Source organism: Dendronephthya gigantea, unplaced genomic scaffold (genome assembly GCF_004324835.1).
Source record: "Dendronephthya gigantea isolate DGI-Jeju-01 unplaced genomic scaffold, DenGig_1.0 000051F, whole genome shotgun sequence".
NCBI lineage: Eukaryota > Metazoa > Cnidaria > Anthozoa > Malacalcyonacea > Nephtheidae > Dendronephthya > Dendronephthya gigantea.
In genome coordinates this window covers 1,233,773-1,258,174 of record NW_021163061.1, presented here as the reverse complement: position 1 = coordinate 1,258,174, position 24,402 = coordinate 1,233,773, and the positions used below count along the sequence as shown (strand labels likewise).

Below are 24,402 nucleotides of genomic sequence, written 5' to 3'. Positions count from 1 at the left end.
TTTACCCCTGAATACTCTCCCCAGTCTCTGCATGGCTGAGTCAGCTCAACACGAATTATTATGCAAGAAAAAAAGTCAAACAACTACTTGAACAACTAATACAATTCCTGTTGAGTATAGGAATCTAAAAAAAACCCCAAAAAAAACTCTGGGATAGACCAGAAATCAACTGTTCACGAATGAATCACTTCTGCAACAATTTTTTTTTAAATGTCAAAGCGCCTGCCCACTATTGTACATGAATTACTTTTATTTTTGCCATAGTCAGCCACATTTGCCCTTGATCCCAATCACCGTCCTCGTCCTGGTACTCAGTTGTGTAACCAACATAAAATGGTATCACTGGGTCTGGACATTTCTTATCAATTTTTTTTCTAGCTTCTCTAATGACATTTACACAATTAGCCGTTGAAACGTCGCGAAAACAGGGAGAGAGATATGAATACAGGAATATCGCTCCAGGACAGATATGGCCATTCGAGTTTTGCTTGTATGACTGTAACATTTCCTCCAGCGCCAGGTTAAGAAGAAAATATTCCGAATGACCTGAATTCAGTGATAAACTTTTATCATAACCAGCAGTCGCTACATTAGGATGTTGTTTTTCGCAATCAATTGCAAGGAGTGGAGTCAGAGTTGGCCATATTGGGGGTTAAACAATGCGACGCTATTATCTGGATCATAATTTGTAGACCAAAACGCTGCAGCTTCTTTTATGACGTTTTTCCGCCTACCCATTTCATCCTTGGTTTTACACAGGTTCTGAACATCGTAGACAGGGGGGTTGGCGACGCTTCCCTGGTGAAGATAAAGAACACCAAACTGCTCTTGCTCAGGTGGATATGCGTTGCGAAAGTTGTTGCGAAGGGTCGTCAGTATTCTTCTCTCGTCTTCAAATTCCGCAGAGGAAAAAGACAGGATGAGAACAAGACCAATGAACCGTCTGATTTGCATCTTCCTGAAGTTTAACAAAAAGAGAAACATCAGGAGTCACAGATCATAAAAATGAAATGAAAGCATTAAAAAAAAACTCTTTTCAACAAGAAGAGGTTTGCATGAAGAACAGTTCTGGAAAATTTCTTTCCTAGATTCTTAACCTGGGTAAAGCTAACCGCGGCTCTTTGAAAGCCAATCCATATAGTGTCAAAATGTACACTAAAATACTGCAACTATACAAGTTGATACATTAAATCATCAATAAACAGTTATAGTCTTATACCTTGGCTTTGGATAATGAATAACTTCGCCTTTAACTTCGTAAGATCTTTACATGCAGATGAATACTTTGAATACAATAAAAAACAAATATATAATTGCATGTTCAACACATGCATCAGTTCTCCACACCTGCTTTCATGTGTCATTTGTCGTACCGTATTAAAGAATTATCGCAGGGTGTTTAATTGTACTAATTTCATACTTTAACCACTTCATTGTACTCAATGACACTTTAAACACTTTTTTTAATTAATGTCCATTATCTTCCCATAATCTTCGACTTGTATTGTTGAGTTGACAAAATGTCTTCTAAACCATGAAATCCTTACTTTTAAACTGTTGACCGTTGCTGCTTCAGTGCTTCTGCGTTTTTTCACAAATTTCAAGTATACTTTCCGGCTATACGATTATTTAACAGGTAATATTCGTGTGTATATGTAATATAGTAAGCGTCAGTAAACCCTGGCTTTGAGAAAAATTTCGGCCCTCAATCAATCGATCAATCAAATTTACTTAAAACACGGTAAAATCTTCAGTATAACAAATTACAAGAACATTAACGAAACATGATTACATATAACTATTGAGTTACATAATATTACAAGGGTTAAAATCTCACTGATTTACAAGATTGCCATGCAATTGAAATAAAATATTTCGTATAGCGGTGAAACTGCATTTCCTGTGCAAGGCAGATGTAAATAACGATATACTTGAATACAGAGTTCTTGAAACATTGTAAAATACCAGTAATCTGTCTGTACTGAAATACAACAGGGCCGGTCTGGTCGTCTTTACCGCAGTGGCGTAGGTCAGGCTGGCTACGCTACTGTTTTAGGCGTACCGTATAAATAAAAATGGTCTAGGAACCTGTAGACCAGACTAAAAATGAAGGATAGACTAGAAATCAACTGTTCACGAATGAATTACTTTTGCAACAAGTTTTTTAATGTCGGAGCGCCTGACTATGCACTATGGTACCTGAATTACATCTACGTTTACCGATTCCAGCGCTTCTTTCTCGGCCTTCCAGTCCTCTTTCTTTCCATTGTACTTCTTCGTGTAACCAACATAGAATGGTACTTCAGTTGTGCCTGAACATTCCACATTAATTGTATCTTTTCTCGCAAATCCAATTGAATTCATACAATTGAACCCGTACTTCCCGTATGGCAGGCTATAACAAGGAGAGTTGTATGAATATAGGAATATCGCTCCAGGACAGACGTTTCCTTCCGAGTTTTGTTTGTACGACTGCAACATTTTCTTCAGCGCCAGGGTAAGAAGAAAATATTCTGAATGATCTGCATTGCTCACGGGCTTGTGTATACTTTGATCATAACCAGCAGTCGCCACATTAGGATGCCGATTTTTACAATCTTCTGCAAGGAGTGGAGTCATAGTTGGCCCTATTGGGGGATTAAACCTCATGACACCATTAGCTGGATTAAAGATATTTGTAGACCAAGATGCTGCGGTACTTCTTATGATGTTTTTCTGCGTACCCGATTTATCCACGAATGTACACAGGTTCTGAACATCGTAACTGACAACTGGGTCTGTGGCGACGCTTCCTTGTGAAGATAAAGAACACCAAACTGTTGCCCGGCTGGATATGCGTTGCGAAAGTTGTTGCGAAGGGTCGTCATTATACTTCTCTCCTTTTCAAATTCCGCGGAGGAAAAAGACAGGATGAAAACAAGACCAATGAACCGTCTGATTTGCATCTTTCTGAAGTTTAACAAAAAGAAAAACATATAGTCACATAACAAAAATGGAATCAAAAACATTGAAAAAAAATTCTCTTCTCAACAGTCGCGTCCCAAATCGTTTTGTAGAGCATAAATATAAACCACACTGAGTGGTATCCTTGTCGCTTTGGCAATCAAACCGCCCGGCCTATACACCTTTTTATGTACCAAAAGTGTCCCTGAAAGCTGGTGCCCCCCCCCCGCGCAATCTCTGGATGCTTCCTACGTCCCAGCTTTTCAACTAGAAGAGGTTCCTGCGTGAAGTGCAACAGTACTGGAAAATTTCGTTTCTAGATTCTTAACCTGGGTAAAGCCAACCGCGGCTTTTTTTAAAAGCCAGCCTATAATGTCAAAACGTACACTAAAACACTGCAACTATACAAGTTGATACATTAAATCATCAATAAACGCTTGTACCTTGGCTTTGGATAATGAATAACTTCGCCTTTAAGTTCGCATAAAATCTTTTCACGCGAATGAATATAATAAATACGAAGGATGAGAAAGATAGATATATATAATTGCGTGTTCAACACATCAGTTCTCTAGACCTGCTTTCATGTGTCATGTGTCTTACTACGTATGAAGAATTATCGCAGGGTGTTCAATTATACTTTTCATACTTTAACAACTTCGTTCACACTTTAAACACCTTTTTTGCGGGTTTTTTAATCGGTCCATTATCTTGCCACAATCTTCGATTTGAATATATTGCTGAGTTGACAAAATGTCTTCTAAACCATGAAATCATTACTTTTTTAAACTGTTGAACGTTGATGTTTCTGTTTTCTCACAAAAATATAACATTTCAGTGAGTATTTTAAGTATATTTTCTACACTAGTTATTAACAGGCGATATTCGTGTATATATGTAGTAGTTCGCATCAGTAAACCCTGGCTTTGAGAGAAAATTTCGGCCCTCAAAATCACTTGAAGTTATTCGGGACGAAATTACCAGAGGTGTGAGGATCGCGGGGATCGTGTGGGGTTTGGGTAACACCCCTAATGCGTAATTCGCAAGCGATTAGGTTAGTTTTAATTTAAGTCGATTTTGAGACAAAAGTCAGTGGTCACATGAATACGTATCGTATTTAACTATATTTGTGACATTTATAAGAAAGTATTATGTTTGGCGGAAAAATATGGAAAAGATTGATTAATTACGTTACTTTGTGGCAAGAACTACATGTATAATTATTAGTTATTTTGAGAAACATCAGTGCAAAGAACTGACGACAAAATCAGCCGTCATTTATGGACCTAGTGCAACCTTGTAACAGTCACCATCCCCGATCTTCTGCGCACGATAAAAACCAGCCAGTAATCCACCTTGAATACTGTTTTCTCTTGAAGGAACATTCATGATCTCAGCACCCTTTCCACCTTTGAAAATAAAGATTCGTATTTAAATATATGGAACTTGAATCACGACTTAAGTTATATGTCGTATTTTGAGACAATTTATGATTGATTTGTACAAAATATATACATTCATTGCATCAGAATCTCGACGTTAGCATTCAGGCAGTTCTTCTCACAGACGGGTCATAACTACTGCTACATGGATGATAACTCGACTTTGATACGGTTCTAAATGCCCGCTAGTATAGCTGGGTAATAAACTGTAACAAACCTTGTCTGCTCGATGCAAACGGATATTCGTCACAATTTTTTCCCGGTACTTTTGGCAATTTTGGACAACCGGAGTTTCTTCTGTTCTGTGCTATAATCTTAGGGTCTGTGACGCGGTTTAACATTGTAGGTTTTCCCTTTGAAATGGCGTTTCGCATATTGTTGCAGACGTTTGGGATACGAGAACATGGAAATGTGATGGTGGGACATTCTTTAAGAAATAAGAAATAACTTAAAGTTGTTGTGAAAGTTGTTGTGTTCATCCCGTTCAGCGAGTCTATAAACGAATATCAAAACTAAACTTTTCATCATGTGTGCCCGAGTCTGCCCCCAAAATTTCGTACACATCTGCTCAGTACTTAAGCGCAGTGAATATAAAGATAAAGTTGGAGTAATTTCGTTCATGTTTCACTGTAAGAGAATACTCGTGCACACAGGAATACTAAAGGCATCCATGCGTACAGTAAAATGAAACAAAAATTGCACAGTAGTCAATACACACCATCAGACTGCGCCATTAAAGTCGGAATGAAAGCAACAAAACTTTCAGATTCTACAAAATCAAATAACTCGCATTTACCATACTGTATTAAACCATAACTGAAAGCAAATTATATAGGAGGCGGAAGTCATATAATTGACTATTTGCTACCCTACAGCCTATATCATCTAGTTTGTCAACCCACTAAACTCAGCCTTCAGATATCTTACTTTTCAACTTCAAGACTTCCTTTTGTTTTCACTCCAACGAAAACGACGTGGTTATAGATCCAAGATACTGACTCAACAAGAAGTTAACCGTGTTTTAGCCTACTCAAAACGTACCTTTCAAATGTCCAGCGAAGCAGTTTTCCTTTATTTATTTATTTATTTATAAATAAATAAATAAATAAATTATTTCCTTTATTTATTTCCGCCCCAGAGCCGGAAATCAAGAAAGTGGAGATATTGACATTATTTGTTGTCTCGCTAAAACCCAGGGTTTGGTAAATGGAAGTCCTATAATAAGGTCTGGATGACTTGACAAATGTATGGTCAACCATTGACTCACCACACGACTGTCAACAGTAAAAATAGGCAACAAAAATACCCAAAACATCAGCGGAAAAAAGAGAACAAACCAGGGCTGGATCCAGCACTAAGGCACAAATTTGCATTACAAAACAAAGTGGTTTATATTTTTAGCAGTTTTCTTGTGTCATGCAAATTAGTGCACTAGTGCTGGATCCACCCAGGAACAAACGTTTGTCTCTGTCTCGCGCACGCAAATAAGACGTTTGTTAAAGAAATGTCGTATTACGTTTCTGACAATATTTATTTTGTGACAGCACAAAAGAAACGTCTACAACATCAGTAGCTTTAGACCACACGATATGAAGACCTGGCTCTAATAAGTTTGATCTTGAAAGAATCGCCATCTTTGATATCATTTTTCTTGAAAAATTGTGCCAGTTTGCCCCCTTGGATGTTGTTTTCTCTTATCGGAACCGGCCTCAAAACAGCACCTTTTCCACCTTAGAACATGAAATCTGTGTTAGATTAATATGTCACATGTGTTTCACGTGATCATCAGTTACCACTGAACTATATATACTTATCATTATGTGAAAATGCTTGTTTTTGACCGCGAGATCTTACCCTGGGCACAGCGCGCAAACGGGTACTCGTCAATATTATAGCCTGCTGGTCTCCATCCTGTGCGTGAGGCAGCAGTCTCGTGAGTTGCGGAGTCTAAATAATAATAACTAGGAGTTACTATCGCAAGGAGATTGCTGCCTTGGGAAAACAACTATATATTAGCTTGAAAAAAAACTTTATCTACAAGTGATATCAGTGATTAAGTCTAAACAGATAAACTTACAGCACTTCAAAACTTACTACTTACACTTATTTGATGAAGTCTGAAATATTTACATCTTAATAGTAACAAGCAATTAATACTGATAATAACTTTTTATTAATAAGGCATTAATAGTAACAAACACTATGTATGCAATACAGTGCTATACATAAGTGTTTGTGATTGACTTATTGGTGGGGGGAGGGGTTTACATTATGTTTTCTCAACTGGTATATTATTTATATGAAGAAGATTTGCAATGCTTTTAAAATAAAAGTAAGATCAATTTATATTAAAGGAAGAACAGGAAATGTCAACATAATCGTACAAAATGTCAAATGCACTATCAAATTTAAATGTCAATTTCAGCAGCACAGTAACATGTGCCATAAATAGTTATTTAATGTTACATGTCAATAACATCTATAAAAGGGTACACAAAAACAAAACTAGAACATTTCTAATGTGATAATGGGGACTGTTGACACAGTAGAAAGACAAATGTCTTGGGGAACTATGTCTACCAAGGCTTTTACATTTGCACTATTAAGTCTATATTGTCAAGCCAAATCAGTTTCATTACACTGTTGTTTGCTTGTATACTCCCTCATATTTTTCATGATCATTTTCCTTTGAATGTTTAGCTTTTTTGTAATTCTCTATTTTTTCGGGGCCTTACACTCTGGATAAAATTCCCAGTTTTAGTTGAGGTGCAATTTTAAAAAAGAAGTTCTGTAAACTGAACAGGCACAATTTCAAACAAATTGCAATGCTATGCCTCAGAAAGAAATACAAATATTGCTCTAAATCTGAAATGTTAAGTTTGCAAAAGTTCTGCAATACTACTGCTGTACCATTAGGCTTGGACATTCCAAAACAATTATGTGCATGAGAATCAAACAGATAGAAACACTCCATATTATGCTTTATCAAAGAACATATTTATATTTAACCAATGTATTTGCAATTGCTATGTGAAGTTTATGAGAGGGAATGTCCTCATGAATGATAACAAGCCCTTGCAGTTCTTCAATTACACAAATTACTTCCCCATCATTTGTTGTGACCATTGAGTCAGCCACAATGGACGACTCATAATTGTCATTTACCACAACAGGTCACTATCACTCACCACGATGGGTGGTTCATTTCGCTCAGATGTCGAAATAAAGCTCATTCTCAAAACATGATACACTAACAAGTTTTGGCAGGTCTTTCGCGGATAAATACACGGCACCTGGTGGCAAATTGTCAAGTGATTTCTGTGATTATTCATCGCTTTTATATACATTTTGTCGCCTTGTATTAATAAAAAAGTGTTTAATGTCGTTAGCGACCATTGATTGCCATTGGCGCAAAGGCTTTTGTGGGCTGTTAAAAGTCCTAATAAACTATTAAAAGCACACTGTTTACCTCTAGAGGTAACATGAAAACAGTCATCAGCCATAATTTGTCGATTGTTTCAGCGTCAAGTCTTTTTTTAATACTTGCCTTGGAGTACGAACTTGCTTGTTATTAAAATACCGCAGCGTCACTGCGTCAAACTCCGCCCGGTCACAAAGCCCGATGTCACAGGATAATTGCCCCCCCCCCGATATATAATTGCATGTTCAATACATCAGTTCTCCACACCTGCTTTCATGTGTCATGTGTCATACCTTATTAAACTAATTAGAGAATTATCACACGGTGTTAATTGTACTAATTTCACATTTTAACGACTTCATTGTTTTCAATGGCACTTTAAACACTTTTTTGTGGGTTTTTTATTGTCCATTATCTTGCCATAATCTTGTATGGTTGACAAAATGTCTTCTAAACCATGAAATGGTTACTTTTAAATTGTTAACCGCGTTGATGCTTCTGCGTTTTCTCACAAAAATATAACATTTCCGTGAGTATTTTAAGTATACTTTCTACACTAGTTTTAACAGGCGATATTCGTGTGTATATGTAGTAGTTCGCGTCAGTGAACCCAGGCTTTGAGAGAAATTTCGGCCCTTAAAATCACTTGAAGTTATTCGGGGCGAAATTACCAGAGGTGTGAGGATCGCGGGGATCGTATCGGGGTTTGGGTGACACCCCTAATGCGTAATTCGCAAGCGATTAGGTTAGTTTTAATTTAAGTCGATTTTGAGACAAACGTCAGTGGTCACATGAATACGTATGGTATTTAGCTATATTTGTGTCATTTATAAGAAAGAATTGTTTAGCGGAAAATCGTTGAAAAGATTGATTAATTACGTTGCTTTGGCGGCAAGAATTACATGTATAATTATTAGTTGAGAAACATCAGTGCAAAGAACTGACGACAAAATCAGCCGTCATTTATGGACCTAGTGCAACTTTGTAACAGTCACCATCCCCGATCTTCTGCGCACGATAAAAACCAGCCAGTAATCCACCCTGAATGCTGTTTTCTCTTGAAGGAACATTCATGATCACAGCACCCGCTCCACCTTTGAAAATAAAGATTCGTATTTAAATATATGGAACTTGAATCACGACTTAAGTTATAAGTCGTATTTTGAGACAATTTATGATTGATTTGTACAAAATATATAGATTCATAGCAACAGAATCTCGACGTTAGCATTTGGGCAGTTCTTCTCAAAGACAGTCATAACATGGACGATAACTCGACTTTGATACGGTTTTAAATGCCCGCTAGTATAGCTGGGTAATAAACTGTTACTAACCTTGTCTGCTCGATGCAAAAGGATATTCGTCACAACTTTGTCCCGGTACTTTTGGCAATCTTGGACAACCAGAGTTTCTTCTGTTCTGTGCTATAATCTTAGGGTCTGTGACGCGGTTTAACATTGTAGGTTTTCCCTTTGAAATGGCGTTTCGCATATTGTTGCAGACGTTTGGAATACGAGAACATGGAAATGTGATGGTGGGACACGGTGCAAATGCTTTAAGAAATAACTTAAACTTGTTGCGTTTCATCCTGTTCAGCGAGTCTATAAACAAATATCAAAACTGAAATTTTCATCACGTGTGCCCGAGTCTGCCCTCAAAGTCTCGCACACATCTGCTCAGTACTTAAGGGCAGTGAATATAAAGATAAAGTTGGAGTAATTTCCTTTATGTTTCACTGCAAGAGAATACGCATGCACTGAGAATCCAAAGGCATCCATGCATACAGTAAAATGAAACAAAACATAGTAGTCAGTACCCACCATCAGACTTCGCCATTAAAGTCGGAATGAAAGCAACCAAAGCAATGAATGATAGGATGGACTTCATTTTTAAGCTTTCAGACTTCTAGAAAACCAAATAACTCACATTTACCATACGGTATTAAACCATATAACTGAAAGCACATTATATAGCGAGGCGGAAGTCATATGAATGACTATTTGCTACAGTCTATATCATCTAGTTTGTCAACAAACTAAACTCAGCCAGCCTCAGATATCTTACTTTTCAACTTCAAGACTTCCTTTTGTTTTCACTCCTACGAAAACGACGTGTTTATAAATCCAAGCTACTGACTCAACAAGAAATTAACCGCGTAGTTTAGCCTTCTCAGAACGTACCTTTCAAATGTCCACCGAAGCAGTTTTCATTTACTTAGAAGTACCGCCCCAAAGCCGGAAATCAAGTAAGTGGAGATATTGACATTATTTGTTGTCTCGCTAAAACCCAGGGTTTGGTAAAATACATATCCTAATAAGATCTGGATGACTTGACAAATGTTTGGTCAACCATTGACTCACCACGCGACTGTCAACAGTAAAAAAAGGCAACAAAAATACCCAAAACAACAGCGGAAAAAAGAGAACAAACCAGGGATAGATCATGCAGTACTAATGCACAAATTTGCATTACAAAACAAAGTGGTTTATATTTTTAACAGTTTTCTTGTGTCATGCAAATACGTGCACTAGTGCTGGATCCACCCCAGGAACAAACGCTGGTCTCTGTCTCGCGCACGCAAATAAGACGTTTGTTAAAGAAATATCGTATTACGTTTCTGACAATATTTATTTTGTGACAGCACAAAAGAAACGTCTACAACACCAGTAGCTATTGACTACACGATATGAAGAACTGAATCTAGCAACTGACTAACTAATTTGTGTCGTTAATAAGTTCGATGTCGTAAGAATCGCCATTTTTGATATCATTTTTCTTGTAAAATTGTGCCAGTTTGCCCCCTTGCCTGCTGTTTTCTCTTATCGGAACCAGCCTCAAAACAGCACCTTTTCCACCTTAGAATATGAAATCTGTGTTACATTAATATATGTCACATGTGTTTCACGTGCTCATCAGCTACCACTGAATTATATATACTTATCATTATGTAAAAACTGTGAAAATGATACTTTGAAATATTTTTACTTGTTTTTGACCGCGATATCTTACCCTGTGCACTGGATGCAAACGGGTACTCGTCAACATTATAGCCTTTTGGTCTCCATCCATACTTAGTACATCCAGAATCCACTCTGTTTTTCCTGATTCGGGCCTTGTCTGTAATGCGGGTCAAAGTTGAAGGTTCTCCCTTGTCATAAATAGCGTTGTACATGTTATCCCAGACGTGCGGAAAGTCACTGCGACGCATTTTTAAAACCGGGCGAAAGAAAGCGCGTTTCTCAGATGATGATTCCTTGTTACTAATCTCGTGAGTTGCGGAGTCTAAATAATTATAAAAACAAATTTGATAGCACTTTTTGCTTTGTTTTTCTTTTCAAGGCCTTTTTTCCATATTTCGCCTCGAGTCATACTTTACGACATTATACAGCTTTACGGTATAAATACAGTAAGTTGATCGGGGTTGAAATAAAATAGACGGTTTAAAAAGTGAATTAGATACAAACCTCTTCCATGAATGGTTGTTGTGAATGCGGCGAGAAGAGCACAAACAAGAAATGGCAAAAAAACTTTCATCTTTAAAACGTTGATGCGAGTGTTTAAAAGCTAATCTTCTGACTTCTGTAAGTCTGAAAAAATAATCATACTCAGTTAGGCTATTGCTGCATGTGTATTTTATGGCATTATTTTCATTAATAAAAGCATACAATAAAACCGCAAAACAAAATGACCCAACAATGTGGTAAATTGTTTAGTTAAAAATGTTGCGTATTTATTGAAGAAAGAAGAAGTTTCTGCATGAAGAAAAGTATTGGAAATTCCTTTTTTTGTTCTTAACCTGCGTTAAACTAACCATGGTCCACGCGGTGTCACTAAAACACTAAAATACTGCAACTATATACAAGTTCATAACATTAAATTATCAATAAAAGTTTATACCTTGGTTTTGGATAATGAATAACTTCGTCTTTTAGTTCGTGTGAGATCTTTACATGCGGATAATAAACACGAACGATGAAAAAGATAAATATATAATTGCATGTTCAACACATCAGTTCTCCACACCTGCTTTCATGTGTCATGTGTCATACGTGTGAAGAATTATCACACGGTGTTAATTGTACTAATTTCACACCATAACGATTTCATTGTTTCCAATGGCAGTTTAAACACTTTTTTGCGGGTTTTTTATTGTCCATTATCTTGCCATAATCTTGTATAGTTGACAAAATGTCTTCTAAACCATGAAATCATTACTTTTTTAAACTGTTGACCGTTGCTGCTTCTGCGTTTTCTCACAAAAATAACATTTCCGTGAGTATTTTAAGTATATTTTCTACACTAGTTTTTAACAGGCGATATTCGTGTGTATATATGTAGAAGTTATTCAAAAACTCAATACCCACATCATGCATCACCAGGGGCGAAATTACCAGAGGTGTGAGGATCGCGGGGATAGTGTGGGGGTTTGGGTAACACCCCTAATGCGTGATTCGCAAGCGATTAGGTTAGTTTTACTGATTTAAGTCGATTTTGAGACAAAAGTCAGTGTTCACATGAGTATGTATCGTATTTAGCTACACTTGTGTCGTTTATAGGAAAGAATTGTTTGGCGGAAAATTATTGAAAAGATTGATTAATTACGTTACTTTGTGGCAAGAATTACATGTATAGTTATTAATTATTTTGAGAAACATCAGTGCAAAGAACTGACGACAAAATTATTAGTTTGTGACAATTTTATGCAGTAGTTACTACATTGAGGAAAGAAAACAAAAACTAGACCAAGTGAAGAAGGGAAAAAGTAGTTTGTGTTGATGTTAGTACAGTGTGTGACTTATCATGATTTCATAAGAGAAATATGTGCAACTATGCAAGTTCATAACATTAAATCATTAATAAACACTTATACCTTGGCTTTGGATAATGAATAACTTCGTCTTTAAGTTCGTGTAAGATCTTTACATGCGGATGAATACTTTGAATAAACAAAACGATGAAAAACATAAATATATAATTGCATGTTCAATACATCAGTTCTCCACACCTGCTTTCATGTGTCATGTGTCATACGTATGAAGAATCATCGCAGGACGCAGGGTGTTTAATTGTACTAATTTCATACTTCAACCGACTTCATTGTTTTCAATGACACTTTAAACACTTTTTTGCGGGATAATGTCAATTATCTTGCTATGATCTTGTATATAGTTGACAAAATGTTTTCTAAAGCATCAAACCATTACTTTTAAACTGTTGACCTTCTGCATGAAGAAAAGTATTGAAAATTCCATTTCTAGATTCTTAACCTGGTTCTTAAGATAACCCCGGTTCTTTAAAAGCCAATCCCTGGTGTCAAAACGTACACTAAAGTCCTGCAACTTGACAAAATTAAATCATGAATAAAAGCTTATACCTTCGCTTTCTATTAATGAATAACTTCGTGTGTGAGATCTTTACATGCGGATGAAAATTTTGAATAGAATAAACATGCATGAACGATGAAAAAGATAAATATATAATTGCATGTTCAACACATCAGTTCTCCACATCTGCTTTCATGTGTCATGTGTCATACGTATGAAGAATTATCACACGGTGTTAATTGTACTAATTTCATACCATAACGATTTCATTGTTTCCAATGACACTTTAAACACTTTTTTGCGGGTTCTTTATTGTCCATTATCTTGCCATAATCTTGTATAGTTGACAAAATGTCTTCTAAATCATGAAATCATTACTTTTTCAAACTGTTGACCGTTGATGCTTCTGCGTTTTCTCACAAAAATATAACATTTCAGTGAGTATTTTAAGTATATTTTCTACACTATTTATTAACAGGCGATTTTCGTGTGTATATATGTAGTAGTTCGCGTCAGTAAACCCAGGTTTTGAGAGAAATTTCGGCCCTTAAAATCACTTGAAGTTATTCAAAAACTCAATACCCACGGCGTGCATCACCAGGGGCACCGAAATTACCAGAGGTGTGAGGATCGCGGAATCTTGTCTGTGTGGGGGGAGAGGGGAGGTCTGGGTGACACCCCTAATGCGTAATTCGCAAGCGATTTTGAGAAACATCAGTGCAAAGAACTGGCGACAAAACCAACCGTCATGTATGGACCTAGTGCAACTTGGTAACAACCACCTTCCCAATCTTCTGCTTCCGATAAAAACCAGCCAGTAATCCACCCTGAATGCTGTAGTCTGACTCTACTGACATTTGTTTGTTATTTTTAGTGATGAAAATCACAGTAGTTATCTACAACAAAAGAAAAAAAAGAAAAAAGATCGAACTTTAATATTCCCCGAAAATACAACAGAATCAACGAAGATAAAAAATAAAAACTTGTGAAATAAATACACACAATTTAGGCCCAAATTGTACCGGCGAATCAAGCGGCTATACTAAACACGAAACATTTTAATAAACTATAAAGCCGTTCAGTCATTTATATTGAGTTTCCTTTCGAGAATGATGACTATTTTGACGTTAAAAACCAACAAGGATTGTTTAAAAATGCTAAAAGAATACCAAAACACTAAAATTTCTCGCTAAAATCACTTAAAAAACGTTTAGGCGTTTAAATCTTGACATTTCCAAGCGTATGCCTTATTAATCGTTTTCTATGCATATACTTGTTAGGGACCGCCCCCCGAGACGGAAAAGCTTAAATACGTTAAATTTATCGTCGCTCTCAGGGCTAGCCACTGTAGCTGATTCGTCTATGACGCTAGGCTTTGTGGCGATGCATACTCTGTTTCTCACTGAGACGTAACGGTTAGGTGCACATACATCATGGTCTGGGGCCGTAGTGCATCTCCCCTTAGACGGCCGTTAAGATGTGAGTTATGGGGGGGAGTTCTTCCTATAGCAACTGTCCTTGCACCTTTCGTAGTTGTAACTATGTTGGTATATTGCAGCCGGTTGTATAACCAGGTTAGATTGTGGCATAGGCTGGATGATCTCTTTTGGGTGTTTTTACGTTCTTTCCCAAATTTTTCTTTTTTTTGGCGTGCTTTCCAAATTTTTCTTTTACATACAAAAAACACTGTTATTAAACATATATGAAACGGATATAAAAATTTGTATCGACTGAAAACAACCTTAATTTACCCCTGAATACTCTCCCCAGTCTCTGCATGGCTGAGTCAGCTCAACACGAATTATTATGCAAGAAAAAAAGTCAAACAACTACTTGAACAACTAATACAATTCCTGTTGAGTATAGGAATCTATAAAAAACCCCCCAAAAAAAACTCTGGGATAGACCAGAAATCAACTGTTCACGAATGAATCACTTCTGCAACAATTTTTTTTTTAAATGTCAAAGCGCCTGCCCACTATTGTACATGAATTACTTTTATTTTTGCCATAGTCAGCCACATTTGCCCTTGATCCCAATCACCGTCCTCGTCCTGGTACTCAGTTGTGTAACCAACATAAAATGGTATCACTGGGTCTGGACATTTCTTATCAATTTTTTTTCTAGCTTCTCTAATGACATTTACACAATTAGCCGTTGAAACGTCGCGAAAACAGGGAGAGAGATATGAATACAGGAATATCGCTCCAGGACAGATATGGCCATTCGAGTTTTGCTTGTACGACTGTAACATTTCCTCCAGCGCCAGGTTAAGAAGAAAATATTCCGAATGACCTGAATTCAGTGATAAACTTTTATCATAACCAGCAGTCGCTACATTAGGATGTTGTTTTTCGCAATCAATTGCAAGGAGTGGAGTCAGAGTTGGCCATATTGGGGGGTTAAACAACGCGACGCTATTATCTGGATCATAATTTGTAGACCAAAACGCTGCAGCTTCTTTTATGACGTTTTTCCGCCTACCCATTATCCACGACTGTACACAGGTTCTGAACATCGTAGACGGGGGGATTGGCGACGCTTCCCTGGTGAAGATAAAGAACACCAAACTGCTCTTGCTCAGGTGGATATGCGTTGCGAAAGTTGTTGCGAAGGGTCGTCAGTATTCTTCTCTCGTCTTCAAATTCCGCAGAGGAAAAAGACAGGATGAGAACAAAACCAATGAACCGTCTGATTTGCATCTTCCTGAAGTTTAACAAAAAGAAAAACATCAGGAGTCACAGATCATAAAAATGAAATGAAAGCATTAGAAAAAAAAACTCTTTTCAACCAGAAGAGGTTTGCATGAAGAACAGTTCTGGAAAATTTCTTTCCTAGATTCTTAACCTGGGTAAAGCTAACCGCGGCTCTTTGAAAGCCAATCCATATAGTGTCAAAATGTACACTAAAATACTGCAACTATACAAGTTGATACATTAAATCCTCAATAAACAGTTATAGTCTTGTACCTTGGCTTTGGATAATGAATAACTTCGCCTTTAACTTCGTGTAAGATCTTTACATGCAGATGAATACTTTGAATACAATAAAAAACAAATATATAATTGCATGTTCAACACATGCATCAGTTCTCCACACCTGCTTTCATGTGTCATTTGTCGTACCGTATTAAAGAATTATCGCAGGGTGTTTAATTGTACTGATTTCATACTTTAACCACTTCATTGTATTCAATGACACTTTAAACCCTTTTTACTCCGGCGTCAGCGACGGAGTTGAAAATTCGCCCCGGTTTTGTTTTGTTTTTGGTTTTTTTTTTTTTATTTTTTTTTTTATTATTTTTCGTCGTCGCAAGTCTGTAATGGCGCGAAATATACTAGTATTTGAATAGTGTATGTGATCGTATTTATCTACGTCCCAGTCTTATCTCCCAAGAGTTGTGGTGCACAGCTTTGGCTAATTTTCCAATGCGCGATTCGATTTCGCTCGCATGATATGGCAATTCCTCCAAGAGGAACAAATAAACCGTTCTTTTTATGCTGTTCGATTAAGTTTAGATTGAATTGGGGTAAGAATATATTTAATACATGTAGACTCGGTCCTATTTTAATAATATCGCTGCTATTTCGCCGTTTAACAAGATGATGTGGTCGTGTATGGGCGCGTTGACACGTCGCGTAGTTTGCACAGGATCGAAGATTTAATACAACTATATATAAGCGCGAATTCCAAAGGCAAAGTGTAAGACGAAGCGAATGTATCATGCGGTTTATTTACATTTTTGAACAATTGAACTTCTATACTGCGATGTGCTTCTGAATTTTGCGATCGAACATTTAGGTTCGCAAGGCATCTAAATGCGAATATGTATGCGAAACAATACGCGAACTGTATTGTTTATGTTCAGAAGCTCTATATTGAAGACTGGCACGTGCGCCGGAGTTAACGCCAGAACGGCGTCTTGTTTTAATTAATGTCCATTATCTTGCCATAATATTCGACTTGTATTGTTCTGTTGACAAAATGTCTCCTAAACCATGAAATCCTTACTTTTAAACTGTTGACCGTTGCTGCTTCAGTGCTTCTGCGTTTTTTCACAAATTTCAAGTATACTTTCCGGCTATACGATTATTTAACAGGTAATATTCGTGTGTATATGTAATATAGTAAGCGTCAGTAAACCCTGGCTTTGAGAAAAATTTCGGCCCTCAATCAATCGATCAATCAAATTTACTTAAAACACGGTAAAATCTTCAGTATAACAAATTACAAGAACATTAACGAAACATGATTACATATAACTATTGAATTACATAATATTACAAGGGTTAAAATCTCACTGATTTACAAGATTGCCATGCAATTGAAATAAAATATTTCGTATAGCGGTGAAACTGCATTTCCTGTGCAAGGCAGATGTAAATAACGATATACTTGAATACAGAGTTTTTGAAACATTGTAAAATACCAGTAATCTGTCTGTACTGAAATACAACAGGGCCGGTCTGGTCGTCTTTACCGCAGTGGCGTAGGTCAGGCTGGCTACGCTACTGTTTTAGGCGTACCGTATAAAAAAAATGGTCTAGGAACCTGTAGACCAGACTAAAAATGAAGGATAGACTAGAAATCAACTGTTCACGAATGAATTACTTTTGCAACAAGTTTTTTTAATGTCGGAGCGCCTGACTATGCACTATGGTACCTGAATTACATCTACGTTTACCGATTCCAGCGCTTCTTTCTCGGCCTTCCAGTCCTCTTTCTTTCCATTGTACTTCTTCGTGTAACCAACATAGAATGGTACTTCAGTTGTGCCTGAACATTCCACATTAATTGTATCTTTTCTCGCAAATCCAATTGAATTCATACAATTGAACCCGTACTTCCCGTATGGCAGGCTATAACAAGGAGAGTTGTATGAATATAGGAATATCGCTCCAGGACAGACGTTTCCTTCCGAGTTTTGTTTGTACGACTGCAACATTTTCTTCAGCGCCAGGGTAAGAAGAAAATATTCTGAATGACCTGCATTGCTCACGGGCTTGTGTATACTTTGATCATAACCAGCAGTCGCTACATTAGGATGCCGATTTTTACAATCTTCTGCAAGGAGTGGAGTCATAGTTGGCCATATTGGGGGATCAAACCTCGTGACACCATTAGCTGGATTAAAGATATTTGTAGACCAAGATGCTGCGGTACTTCTTATGACGTTTTTCTGCGTACCCGATTTATCCACGTCAGTACACAGGTTCTGAACATCGTAACTGACAACTGGGTCTGTGGCGACGCTTCCCTTGTGAAGATAAAGAACACCAAACTGTTGCCCGGCTGGATATGCGTTGCGAAAGTTGTTGCGAAGGGTCGTCATTATACTTCTCTCCTTTTCAAATTCCGCGGAGGAAAAAGACAGGATGAAAACAAGACCAATGAACCGTCTGATTTGCATCTTTCTGAAGTTTAACAAAAAGAAAAACATATAGTCACATAACAAAAATGGAATCAAAAACATTGAAAAAAAATTCTCTTCTCAACAGTCGCGTCCCAAATCGTTTTGTAGAGCATAAATATAAACCACACTGAGTGGTGTCCTTGTCGCTTTGGCAATCAAACCGCCCGGCCTATACACCTTTTTATGAACCAAAAGTGCCCCTGAAAGCTGGTGCCCCCCCCCCCCGCGCAATCTCTGGATGCTTCCTACTTCCCAGCTTTTCAACTAGAAGAGGTTTCTGCACGAAGTGCAACAGTACTGGAAAATTTCATTTCTAGATTCTTAACCTGGGTAAAGCTAACCGCGGCTCTTTGAAAGCCAGCCTATAATGTCAAAACGTACACTAAAACACTGCAACTATACAAGTTCATAACATTAAATCATCAATAAACGCTTGTACCTTGGCTTTGGATAATGAATAACTTCGTCTTTAAGTTCGTGTAAAATCTTTTCACGCGGATGAATATAATAAATACGAAGGATGAGAAAGATATATATATATAATTGCGTGTTCAACACATCAGTTCTCTAGACCTGCTTTCATGTGTCATGTGTCTTACTACGTATGAAGAATTATCGCAGGGTGTTCAATTATACTAATTTCATACTTTAACAACTTCGTTCACACTTTAAACACCTTTTTTGCGGGTTTTTTAATCGGTCCATTATCTTGCCACAATCTTCGATTTGAATCTATTGCTGAGTTGACAAAATGTCTTCTAAACCATGAAATCATTACTTTTTTAAACTGTTGAACGTTGATGTTTCTGTGTTTTCTCACAAAAATATAACATTTCAGTGAGTATTTTAAGTATATTTTCTACACTAGTTATTAACAGGCGATATTCGTGTATATATGTAGTAGTTCGCATCAGTAAACCCTGGCTTTGAGAGAAATTTCGGCCCTCAAAATCACTTGAAGTTATTCGGGACGAAATTACCAGAGGTGTGAGGATCGCGGGGATCGTGTGGGGGTTTGGGTAACACCCCTAATGCGTAATTCGCAAGCGATTAGGTTAGTTTTAATTTAAGTCGATTTTGAGACAAAAGTCAGTGGTCACATGAATACGTATCGTATTTAACTATATTTGTGACATTTATAAGAAAGTATTATGTTTGGCGGAAAAATATGGAAAAGATTGATTAATTACGTTACTTTGTGGCAAGAACTACATGTATAATTATTAGTTATTTTGAGAAACATCAGTGCAAAGAACTGACGACAAAATCAGCCGTCATTTATGGACCTAGTGCAACCTTGTAACAGTCACCATCCCCGATCTTCTGCGCACGATAAAAACCAGCCAGTAATCCACCTTGAATACTGTTTTCTCTTGAAGGAACATTCATGATCTCAGCACCCTTTCCACCTTTGAAAATAAAGATTCGTATTTAAATATATGGAACTTGAATCACGACTTAAGTTATATGTCGTATTTTGAGACAATTTATGATTGATTTGTACAAAATATATACATTCATTGCATCAGAATCTCGACGTTAGCATTCAGGCAGTTCTTCTCACAGACGGGTCATAACTACTGCTACATGGATGATAACTCGACTTTGATACGGTTCTAAATGCCCGCTAGTATAGCTGGGTAAACTGTAACAAACCTTGTCTGCTCGATGCAAACGGATATTCGTCACAATTTTTTCCCGGTACTTTTGGCAATTTTGGACAACCGGAGTTTCTTCTGTTCTGTGCTATAATCTTAGGGTCTGTGACGCGGTTTAACATTGTAGGTTTTCCCTTTGAAATGGCGTTTCGCATATTGTTGCAGACGTTTGGGATACGAGAACATGGAAATGTGATGGTGGGACATTCTTTAAGAAATAAGAAATAACTTAAAGTTGTTGTGAAAGTTGTTGTGTTCATCCCGTTCAGCGAGTCTATAAACGAATATCAAAACTAAACTTTTCATCATGTGTGCCCGAGTCTGCCCCCAAAATTTCGTACACATCTGCTCAGTACTTAAGCGGTGAATATAAAGATAAAGTTGGAGTAATTTCGTTCATGTTTCACTGTAAGAGAATACTCGTGCACACAGGAATACTAAAGGCATCCATGCGTACAGTAAAATGAAACAAAAATTGCACAGTAGTCAATACACACCATCAGACTGCGCCATTAAAGTCGGAATGAAAGCAACAAAACTTTCAGATTCTACAAAATCAAATAACTCGCATTTACCATACTGTATTAAACCATAACTGAAAGCAAATTATATAGGAGGCGGAAGTCATATAATTGACTATTTGCTACCCTACAGCCTATATCATCTAGTTTGTCAACCCACTAAACTCAGCCTTCAGATATCTTACTTTTCAACTTCAAGACTTCCTTTTGTTTTCACTCCAACGAAAACGACGTGGTTATAGATCCAAGATACTGACTCAACAAGAAGTTAACCGTGTTTTAGCCTACTCAAAACGTACCTTTCAAATGTCCAGCGAAGCAGTTTTCCTTTATTTATTTATTTATTTATAAATAAATAAATAAATAAATTATTTCCTTTATTTATTTCCGCCCCAGAGCCGGAAATCAAGAAAGTGGAGATATTGACATTATTTGTTGTCTCGCTAAAACCCAGGGTTTGGTAAATGGAAGTCCTATAATAAGGTCTGGATGACTTGACAAATGTATGGTCAACCATTGACTCACCACACGACTGTCAACAGTAAAAATAGGCAACAAAAATACCCAAAACATCAGCGGAAAAAAGAGAACAAACCAGGGCTGGATCCAGCACTAAGGCACAAATTTGCATTACAAAACAAAGTGGTTTATATTTTTAGCAGTTTTCTTGTGTCATGCAAATTAGTGCACTAGTGCTGGATCCACCCAGGAACAAACGTTTGTCTCTGTCTCGCGCACGCAAATAAGACGTTTGTTAAAGAAATGTCGTATTACGTTTCTGACAATATTTATTTTGTGACAGCACAAAAGAAACGTCTACAACATCAGTAGCTTTAGACCACACGATATGAAGACCTGGCTCTAATAAGTTTGATCTTGAAAGAATCGCCATCTTTGATATCATATTTCTTGAAAAATTGTGCCAGTTTGCCCCCTTGCCTGTTGTTTTCTTTTATCGGAACCGGCCTCAAAACAGCACCTTTTCCACCTTAGAACATGAAATCTGTGTTAGATTAATATGTCACATGTGTTTCACGTGATCATCAGTTACCACTGAACTATATATACTTATCATTATGTGAAAATGCTTGTTTTTGACCGCGATATCTTACCCTGGGCACAGCACGCAAACGGGTACTCGTCAATATTATAGCCTGCTGGTCTCGATCCATACGCGGCACATCCAGCTTCCACTCTGTTTTTACGGATTAGGGCCTTGTCTGTAATGCGGTTCAAGGTTGAAGGTTTTCCCATGATATTAATAGCGTAGTCTATGTTATCCCAGACGTTCGGAATTTTACTGCGAGACATTTCTAAAACTGGGCGTGAGGCAGCAGTCTCGTGAGTTGCGGAGTCTAAATAATAATTATAACTAGGAGTTACTATCGCAAGGAGATTGCTGCCTTGGGAAAACAACTATATATTAGCTTGAAAAAAAACTTTATCTACAAGTGATATCAGTGATTAAGTCTAAACAGATAAACTTACAGCACTTCAAAACTTACTACTTACACTTATTTGATGAAGTCTGAAATATTTACATCTTAATAGTAACAAGCAATTAATACTGATAATAACTTTTTATTAATAAGGCATTAATAGTAACAAACACTATGTATGCAATACAGTGCCATACATAAGTGTTTGTGATTGACTTATTGGTGGGGGGAGGGGTTTACATTATGTTTTCTCAACTGGTATATTATTTATATGAAAAAGATTTGCAATGCTTTTCAAAAAAAGTAAGATAAATTTATATTAAAAGAAGAACAGGAAATGTCAACATAATCGTACAAAATGTCAAATGCACTATCAAATTTAAATGTCAATTTCAGCAGCACAGTAACATGTGCCATAAATAGTTATTTAATGTTACATGTCAATAACATCTATAAAAGGGTACACAAAAACAAACATTTCTAATGTGACAATGGGGACTGTCGACACAGTAGAAAGACAAATGTCTTGGGGAACTATGTCTACCAAGGCTTTTACATTTGCACTATTAAGTCTATATTGTCAAGCCAAATCAGTTTCATTACACTGTTGTTTGCTTGTATACTCCCTCATATTTTTCATGATCATTTTCCTTTGAATGTTTAGCTTTTTTGTAATTCCCTATTTTTTCGGGGCCTTACACTCTGAATAAAATTCCCAGTTTTGGTTGAGGTGCAATTTTAAAAAAGAAGTTCTGTAAACTGAACAGGCACAATTTCAAACAAATTGCAATGCTATGCCTCAGAAAGAAATACAAATATTGCTCTAAATCTGAAATGTTAAGTTTGCAAAAGTTCAGCAATACTACTGCTGTACCATTAGGATTGGACATTCCAAAACAATTATGTGCATGAGAATCAAACAGATAGAAAACACTCCATATTATGCTTTATCAAAGAACATATTTATATTTAACCAATGTATTTGCAATTGCTATGTGAAGTTTATAAGAGGGAATGTCCTCATGAATGATAACAAGCCCTTGCAGTTTTTCAATTACACAAATTACTTCCCCATCATTTGTGTGACCATTGAGTCAGCCACAATGGACGACTCATAATTGTCATTTACCACAACAGGTCACTATCACTCACCACGATGGGTGGTTCATTTCGCTCAGATATCGAAATAAAGCTCATTCTCAAAACATGATACACTAACAAGTTTTGGCAGGTCTTTCGCGGATAAATACACGGCACCTGGTGGCAAATTGTCAAGTGATTTCTGTGATTATTCATCGCTTTTATATACATTTTGTCGCCTTGTATTAATAAACAAGACGCTTTCTCGAGCGTGTAGCCGTTGGGCATATCTACAGGGTGTCCCAAAAAAACGAAAACTATTGAAATCACTCATTGTTAAAATTTGAATGCCGTGTTCACGAATTTCAGCCCGTGGGGATTTAATGCAACTTATAAAATGCTAAATGTTGTGTTGCTAGAGAAAGGGGACGTATCGAAGGTCATGGTCCTTGAGATGCACATTTAAATAATGTTGCGCCCTTAGTGAAACGTTCCAAAAGACCAAAATGAAAATTGTGTACAAACCTACACGCTCCATAGACGGCAGTGAAACGTCTTGATAACTTTATGGGGAATCTTAAATCCCAAAAGAAAAAAACAACTGAACAAAAATTTATTACAATACGCTATAATTGGCGTGCGTACAGGCTATAAATCATCTATGCTATAAATTGTGTATGTTTCATAACATGGTCGCCATTTTGAATTTTATTTCGTAAAAATTACGTAAATTGAATGACGTAATTTGTCATTTTGTGAACTACCAATACCGAAACCTATAGTCGTTGGCGCCGCAGGCGGCCCAACGACTAAAAAGTGTTTAATGTCGTTAGCGACCATTGATTGCCATTGGCGCAAAGGCTTTTGTGGGCTGTTAAAAGTCCTAATAAACTATTAAAAGCACACTGTTTACCTCTAGAGGTAACATGAAAACAGTCATCAGCCATAATTTGTCGATTGCTTCAGCGTCAAGTCTTTTTTTAATACTTGCCTTGGAGTACGAACTTGCTTGTTATTTTAAAAAATACCGCAGCGTCACTGCGTCAAACTCCGCCCGGTCACAAAGCCCGATGTCACAGGATAATTGCCCCCCCCCCGATATATAATTGCATGTTCAATACATCAGTTCTCCACACCTGCTTTCATGTGTCATGTGTCATA

The 24,402-nt window shown here is 37.1% G+C and overlaps 4 protein-coding genes across 6 annotated transcripts; all 4 read right to left on the bottom strand.

Annotated features, from left to right (window-relative positions):
* Positions 1 to 8,649: 8,649 nt before the first annotated feature.
* On the bottom strand, positions 8,650 to 10,101 carry LOC114528870 (DNA-entry nuclease-like). 2 transcript variants are annotated; one of them, XM_028550594.1, is made up of 4 exons: positions 9,871 to 10,101; positions 9,627 to 9,711; positions 9,141 to 9,407; positions 8,650 to 8,900 (listed from the first exon to the last, which is right to left on the bottom strand). In XM_028550594.1, the coding sequence occupies exons 2-4, from the start codon at positions 9,691 to 9,693 to the stop codon at positions 8,770 to 8,772; spliced, it is 465 nt and encodes a 154-aa protein (XP_028406395.1). In that variant the 5' UTR covers positions 9,694 to 9,711; positions 9,871 to 10,101; the 3' UTR covers positions 8,650 to 8,769. The 2 variants fall into 2 exon arrangements, with proteins under 2 accessions (XP_028406395.1, XP_028406396.1); XM_028550595.1 differs by having other exon boundaries at positions 9,987 to 10,101.
* A 292-nt stretch (positions 10,102 to 10,393) lies between these two features.
* Positions 10,394 to 11,772, bottom strand: LOC114528869. The gene is made up of 4 exons (XM_028550593.1): positions 11,704 to 11,772; positions 11,271 to 11,393; positions 10,816 to 11,088; positions 10,394 to 10,661 (listed from the first exon to the last, which is right to left on the bottom strand). The coding sequence occupies exons 2-4, from the start codon at positions 11,338 to 11,340 to the stop codon at positions 10,522 to 10,524; spliced, it is 483 nt and encodes a 160-aa protein (XP_028406394.1). The 5' UTR covers positions 11,341 to 11,393; positions 11,704 to 11,772; the 3' UTR covers positions 10,394 to 10,521.
* A 5,927-nt stretch (positions 11,773 to 17,699) lies between these two features.
* Positions 17,700 to 19,034, bottom strand: LOC114528868. Its single transcript, XM_028550591.1, has 2 exons — positions 18,983 to 19,034; positions 17,700 to 18,544 (listed from the first exon to the last, which is right to left on the bottom strand). The coding sequence occupies exon 2, from the start codon at positions 18,538 to 18,540 to the stop codon at positions 17,785 to 17,787; it is 756 nt and encodes a 251-aa protein (XP_028406392.1). The 5' UTR covers positions 18,541 to 18,544; positions 18,983 to 19,034; the 3' UTR covers positions 17,700 to 17,784.
* Positions 19,035 to 21,078: 2,044 nt separating this feature from the next.
* Positions 21,079 to 24,272, bottom strand: LOC114528872. Of its 2 annotated transcripts, none has more exons than XM_028550599.1 (3): positions 23,767 to 23,859; positions 21,835 to 22,077; positions 21,079 to 21,710 (listed from the first exon to the last, which is right to left on the bottom strand). In XM_028550599.1, the coding sequence occupies exons 1-3, from the start codon at positions 23,777 to 23,779 to the stop codon at positions 21,556 to 21,558; spliced, it is 411 nt and encodes a 136-aa protein (XP_028406400.1). In that variant the 5' UTR covers positions 23,780 to 23,859; the 3' UTR covers positions 21,079 to 21,555. The 2 variants fall into 2 exon arrangements, with proteins under 2 accessions (XP_028406400.1, XP_028406399.1); XM_028550598.1 differs by lacking the exon at positions 23,767 to 23,859 and adding an exon at positions 24,155 to 24,272 and having other exon boundaries at positions 21,091 to 21,710.
* Positions 24,273 to 24,402: the final 130 nt, after the last annotated feature.

Excerpts from the sequence above, each read along its gene's own strand:
- LOC114528868 (XM_028550591.1), bottom strand. The coding sequence starts at position 18,540 with ATGCAAATCAGACGGTTCATTGGTCTTGTTTTCATCCTGTCTTTTTCC.
- LOC114528870 (XM_028550594.1), bottom strand. The coding sequence starts at position 9,693 with ATGAAGTCCATCCTATCATTCATTGCTTTGGTTGCTTTCATTCCGACT. Across the intron at positions 9,408-9,626 it reads TTTAATGGCGAAGTCTGATG|ACTCGCTGAACAGGATGAAA; the intron begins GTGGGTACTGAC and ends ATTTGTTTATAG. Across the intron at positions 8,901-9,140 it reads TTTTGCATCGAGCAGACAAG|GTGGAGCGGGTGCTGTGATC; the intron begins GTTAGTAACAGT and ends TTATTTTCAAAG.
- LOC114528869 (XM_028550593.1), bottom strand. The coding sequence starts at position 11,340 with ATGAAAGTTTTTTTGCCATTTCTTGTTTGTGCTCTTCTCGCCGCATTC. Across the intron at positions 11,089-11,270 it reads AACAACCATTCATGGAAGAG|ACTCCGCAACTCACGAGATT; the intron begins GTTTGTATCTAA and ends ATAATTATTTAG. Across the intron at positions 10,662-10,815 it reads GTTTGCATCCAGTGCACAGG|GTGGAAAAGGTGCTGTTTTG; the intron begins GTAAGATATCGC and ends TCATATTCTAAG.
- LOC114528872 (XM_028550598.1), bottom strand. The coding sequence starts at position 24,188 with ATGGCTGATGACTGTTTTCATGTTACCTCTAGAG. Across the intron at positions 22,078-24,154 it reads TTTTCATGTTACCTCTAGAG|ACTCCGCAACTCACGAGACT; the intron begins GTAAACAGTGTG and ends ATTATTATTTAG. Across the intron at positions 21,711-21,834 it reads GTTTGCGTGCTGTGCCCAGG|GTGGAAAAGGTGCTGTTTTG; the intron begins GTAAGATATCGC and ends TCATGTTCTAAG.